We start from the raw sequence: 6,249 nt of genomic DNA, 5'->3' as shown, positions 1-6,249 counted from the left end.
TAGATGTTTTGCATTAATTTGTTTCAGCCATCCCCAAATGCATTTGGTGCTAGTATATCAAAATGGAAAGGAAAAAAAAAAAAGCTTCTGCACTATAGACAGAACTATCCCATCAGCCAGGGTGAGGTGCCTAATGCTGGGTGGCACTGGAGAGCATCAGCATGCAAGAAAACATGAAGAGACAAAACAGCCTCTCAAGAATCCTGACACTATGCTTACATTTATTTTCAGACTGTATTACTAATCCTTCACTATATTTGCATCTTATAAAAGTATATTTTGTAAAAGATAATTATCAATTTGTGATATGACTTCTATACAAAAAGAGAACATAAGTGACCCCTTTTTAAAGGGGAAGCACTAGCACATGTAAACATGGTGTTGGACTGAGCTAGCCTGGGCAGGATTTTCCAAGAACACATTGTAGCACTGGAACATGGTCAATGGACACTGTTCTCCAACCCCGCCCTGCCCCTCAAGAAACTAGAAAGTGCCTGAAAACAACTTCACTTAGTTGTTGAGGATTAGAGTTTGTTGCTGCAAATGCCAGGGAAACAGTTCTTCAGAAGGTACCAAAGGGGCTCCTCTCAAAGTTACTAGTAACAGCAAGAGTTGGTGGAAGTGAGAGTTCTCAAGAGCACTGGTGACCTACAGACTACGAGCTAAGAGCAACGAGCACAACTTTCTGAGCTTGAACTATATTATCAAGTATATCTGGTGGCAACAGAATTACTTTCAGTCTTCTAGGATGATTTTATGATCTCCTTTTCTCCAAATGTGATGTTTGCTTAAATGTGTGGTAGAGTACATCTTTTTAAAACATGGAAAGTTCTTAAAATATATTAGCAGGTCATTATATTACTGATCCTCATTTTAGTAGAGTTTTAAAATATCCCAAAGGGGGACAAATATTAATCCAGCCATTGAATTTCCTTCGCCTTTTTTTTTATATAATCTGATTTGCACATGAAAAATAATGTACATTTATGAAAGTCTGAATTCCTATGGTGACCTTGACAAGTCTATTTCTAAAACAGGCAATGGTAAAAATACTGAATGACATTATACCACATATAGCCTGACAGAAATACAAAACAGTGTATGAGAAATAGCCTCATATTGCTGAGGGTCATCTCCCTGGCAACAGCTTCCTTATGGCCCTTGGGAGGTGGGAAGGCTCCTAAAAGACAAGATAGAAATATTAATCCATTGGACTGTGGAGGTTAGTATCCTGGAATAAAAACTGAATTATTAATTTAACTTGAGTTTAAAACAAAAGCATCTTCCATGACTTCCATTACTCTTGAAGAGAGGTCATACTTGAAATACAATCTTAAACTGCCATGCCCTTCCTGGCCTGGGAGGCTTTGCCTTCCTCCTCTCTACCTGAAATGCTGCAAATGGCAGGTTCATCTGCATCCTTCTCATAACAGAAAAAATACTCCCCCTGCCCCATCATGCAGTCACTCTCCATCTCCACATTTATTTCCTTCATGGCAGTTTCCATGATAGGCAATGATCCTTAATTTTTTTTTTTTTTGCAGTGCCAACAGCTTTTTTTTTCCCTTTTTCTAAAATGTGATTTGGGTGAAAATTTACAGAGCAAATTCACTTTCCACACAGCAATGAGCAATTACTTTGTCTCATGACATTGACTACAATTTACCACAATGCAACAGCTCCTCTCCCACTTCCTCCCAACAGGTACCTCTTCCCTGTGTCCGACCTTCCATGCACTCCTGCTCCCTGAGCTGTCGTCTCCCTGTGCATAAACAGCTGTTCTTTCTCCAATGATTATTCTCTCCAAGGAGTGTATCTACCTCAGGTAAATGTGCAACTCATATGCCTGTCTTTTGTTTGGCTGGAAGCCACAGGTGTGTGGGTTCGATTCCAGACGTGAAGGGTAGCTAGGGGCCATAGTCTCAGGGGTTCCACTAGGCTCAATTAAGACCAGCAAACCAGTCCCCCCCCCCCACAAATGATTTCAAGTTTTGTTCCACATTGTTCTCCCTCTCTATCCCTCTGTCAGAGATCAGCTGACCATAGGTCAATGGATCTATTTCTGGGTTCTCAATTCTATTCCACTGGTCTATGTGTCTTTCATTGTATCAATACCAGGCAGTTTTGACTACTTTGGCTGTATAGTAGGTTTTGAGATCCGGAAGTGTGAGACCTCCTACTTTGTTCTTCTTCAATAGTGCTTTGCTTATCCAAGGTCTCTTTCCTTTCCATATAAAGTTAGTGATTGGCTTTTCCATATCCTTAAAAAATGTTAATGGGATCTGGATTGGGCATTGAATGTATAGATTGCTTTGGGTAGAATTGACATTTTCACAATGTTCAATCTTCCTATCCATGAGCATGGCATGTTCTTCCATTTATGTAGATATCTTACAGCTTCTTGAAGTAGTCTTTTATAGTTTTTTTGGTACAGTATTTTGTGTCCCCAGTAAGATTTATTCCCAAGTGTTTTATTTTTTTGATAGTTATTGTAAATTGTATTGATTTCCTTATTTCTTTTTCCGCAATCTCTTTGCTGATATAGAGGAATCGAACTGAGTTTGGAATGTTGATCTTGTATCCTGCCATGATGTTAAATCTCTCAATTAGTTCCAGTAGATTTTTGACTGAGTCTCTTAGGTTTTCTAGGTATAAGATCATATCATCAGTAAATAGGGATAGTTTGACTTCTTCCTTACCAATTTGGATGCCTTTGATTTCCCTTTCTTGCCTTATGGCCCTGGCTAGAACTTCCAGTTCAATGTTGAATAGAAGTGGTGGTAGAGGGCATCCTTGTCTGGTTCCTGTTTGCAAGAGGAATGGTTTCAGTCTCTCTCCATTGAGTATAATGCTGGCTGTTGGTTTTGCATAGATGCCCTTTATTATGTTGAGGAATGTCCCTTCTACACCTATTTTGCTGAGAGTTTTAATCAGGAATGGGTGTTGGATTTTATTAATAGCCTTTTCTGCATCAATTGATATGATCATGTAGTTCTTCTCCTTTGTTTTATTTATGTGGTGGATGATGTTGATTGTTTTTGTAATGTTGAACCATCCTTGCATACCTGATATGAACCCACTTGGTCATAATGAATGATTTTCTTGGTATGTTGTTGCACTCTATTGGCTAGGATTTTGTTGAAGATTTTTGCATCTATATTCATGAGGGATATTGGTCTGTAGTTTTCCTTTTGAGTGATGTCTTTGCTGGCTTTGTTACCAAGGTTATGCTTGCTTCATAAAATGAGTTAGGGAGGATTCCATCCTTTTCTATGGTTTGGAATAGTTTGAGTAGGATTGCTGTCAGTTCTTCTCTGAATGTTTGGTGGAATTTTCTGGTGAAACTGTCTGGGCCAGGGCTTTTTTTGTTGGTAATTTTGTTATGACATGTTCAATTTCTTCTTTTGTTATGGATCTGTTCAACTCTTCCACATCAGTCTGTGATAGTTTAGGTAAGTGGTATGCTTCTAGAAATCCATCCATTTCTTTCAGATTTTCAAATTTTTGGAGCACAGTTCTTCATAGTACCCTGGTAGTATCCTTTTTATTTCAGTTGGTCTGTTGTGATGTCACCCATTTCATTTCTTATGTGTTATTTGGGTTCTCTCTCTCTTTTCCTTTGTTAAAATTGCGAGTGGTTTGTCAATTTTATTAATCTTTTCAAAAACTAACCTTTGGTCTTATTGATTTTTTGTATTGCCCTTCTATTTTCTGTTTCACTCATTTCTGCTTGAATCTTTATTATTTCCTTTCTTCTGGTGACTGTAGGCTTTTCTTGCTGTTCTTTCTCTAATTGTTGGAGATGTTGGCTTAAAGTGTTGATTTTGGCTCTTCTCTTTTGATGTGTGCATTTATTGCTATAAATTGGCCTCTAATCACTGCTTTTGCTGTGTCCCAAAGATTTTGGTATGTTGTGTTTTCATTTTCGCTTGATTCAAGGATTTTTTGAATTTCAAGTTTTTTTCTTCTCTTACTCAGTCTTTTTTTTTTTTTTTTGACAGTGATAAATGAGTTTTATTTTAAAATAATATTTACACTGTACCAAAAATGACGTATTTGCAGCTCATGATGAGGAATAATGGGTCAATTTAAAAATATGCTAAGAGGGAATATAGTTTTTCAAAATTGTTCTGACATTTTTCAAATTTCTAAATGTAGACCATACTGCCTTGGAATGAACACAAAGCCTCTTTCATATCAGTATGTCCCTTTACAACTTTTTTGTTTATCGATAAGGTAATAAAACATAAGCACTAAAAATCAGGAAAAATTTGTCTAAGGTTTTCCTATTTGGGCATCAGGCAATTTTTTATTTTTATTTTTTATTTTTATTGTGATTTGGGTGAAAGTTTACAGAACAAATTCATCTTCCATACAGTAGTTCCCATACACTGTTTCATGACATTGATTGTAATCTCCTACAATGCAACAGCTGTCCTCCCACTTCTTTTCCATAGCCACCTCTTCCCTGTGTCCTTCTCTGCCATCTCCACTGTCTCCCTGTGCTTACACAGCCCTTCTATTCTCCCATGATTGCTCTCTCCAAGGATTCTGGTAGCGTAATGCCTAAGGCATGTGACTGTTATCCGGAAGGCTGGCAGTTCAAACTCACCAGCCACTCCTCAGAAGGAAGACTGATCGATATACTTTTGTAGAGACACTGCCTCCGAAACCCAAAGAGAGGTCGCTATGAGTCGGATCAACTTGATGGCAGTTGAGTAGAATGTAAATGTTCACCTCATATACCTGTCTTTTGTTTGGCTGGAAGCCACAGGAGTGGATTCAGTTCCAGACCTGAAGGGCAGCTAGGGGCCACAGTCTCAGGTTCCACCAGGTTCTATCAGACCCTCAAACCTGGTCTCTCTCTTTTTTTTTTTTAAATGATTTTTGAGTTTGGTTCCACATTATTCTCCCATTCTATCCAGGATCTCCTACACAGATCCCCCTCCCAGTGGTTGACAGTGGTAGCCAGGCACCATCTAGTTCTTCTGGTCTCATAGTCATTTAGGCTGAGGTGTACCAGTCCCTTGGACAAATTATTTCTATGCATCTTTAGTTTTCTTCATTCTTCTTTGCTCTGGACGAGGAGAGACCCATCACTGCATCTAGATGGCCATTTGTAAGCTTTTAAGATCCCAGTCACTACTGGCCAAAGTAGGATGTGGAACAATGTTTTTGGGTAGTATGTCATACCAATTGAGCTTGATGTCCCCTGCAAACATGGTCAGCATCCAGCAATTTTTAATGAAGTTTGGATACTGCAAGCTCTAGTGGTGTAGTGCCTATGGCATTTGACTGCTAACTAGAAAGTCTGCAGTTCAAACCCACCAGAAGCTCCAAGGAAGGAAGATGGGGCATTTTACCTCCATAAAGTTTTACAGCTTCGGAAACCCAATGGGGGTCACTATGAACTGGAATAGACTCTACAGCATTGAGTTTCGCTTTCTTTTGTTTAATATCATTTAGCCAGGCTGCTCATGGGCTATGCAAGGTAGGTTTTAGGAAACTTGTTTACTTGTTGGGTTAAAGAAGGAGAGACAGCTGCTACTCGACCTCTGGCATTTGCCAAGTAACTCCATTCTGCTGTCCCTGGTAGCATTTCCAGATTGCAAATGGCCACCTGCTCATGCAGCTCCCTGTGGGAAGTGTTCTGGAATCTTAGGATGTGACACCCGTCTACCGAACAATGAGTGCTCAAAACTCCGGTCCTTGGGGCCCTTTTGGAGGGCTAAATTCTCAGTGGCAATCCAGCAGTCAGCAGGGCAGGCCGAAGGAGGCTTTTGTGGCTTTCGTCCCCAAAAGCGTCTTTCCTTCCTGGCCCCCACCTCCAGCCCTTGAATAAGCAGAGCAAAGACCCCACCCCCACCCTGGGATCTAGTTAGAGAGAATGGGGAGATGGAACTCAACGCAAAATTCTAACAGGCATCTGGCCACGCCCCTCCGTAGGTCGGGGTCAGGGTGGCCCGAAGATGGAGGTGGAAGGGCCTGATGGTCACTTTCCGAGGTGCCCTTAACTTGTTCTTGCCTCTGCACCACCTACCTTGTTAGCAAGGAGAAGGTCCCAACACATGGCACTAGGGAGCGGGTGGGAGCGGTGATTAGCATTTGGAGGTGCCAGTGAGCACCCAGAAGTCTATGCAGCACCCAATCAAGGGCCGAGATGGAGGAGAAAGGGGGTAGATTGCAATCACTTTGCGCATGTTGTGGACGCGGAACCTTTGGACCTTTCCTGCTGCTAGGCCAGAGCCT

General features: G+C 40.6%; 1 protein-coding gene across 1 annotated transcript in view; it reads right to left on the bottom strand.

Moving 5' to 3' along the window:
* Positions 1-1,028: 1,028 nt before the first annotated feature.
* LPGAT1 (lysophosphatidylglycerol acyltransferase 1) overlaps positions 1,029-6,249 on the bottom strand; it is a 153,072-nt gene continuing 147,851 nt past the window's right edge. The window contains exon 7 of the mRNA XM_007952845.2: positions 1,029-1,180. Within this exon, the coding sequence (XP_007951036.1) occupies positions 1,029-1,180 (152 nt within the window). The remainder of the gene's footprint in view (positions 1,181-6,249) is intronic.

This window comes from Orycteropus afer, unplaced genomic scaffold, assembly GCF_000298275.1.
Source record: "Orycteropus afer afer isolate SDZICR_OR568_19922 unplaced genomic scaffold, OryAfe1.0 scaffold00013, whole genome shotgun sequence".
NCBI lineage: Eukaryota > Metazoa > Chordata > Mammalia > Tubulidentata > Orycteropodidae > Orycteropus > Orycteropus afer.
Note: the sequence above shows the minus strand (reverse complement) of the source record. Positions and strands in the feature narration are given on the sequence as shown.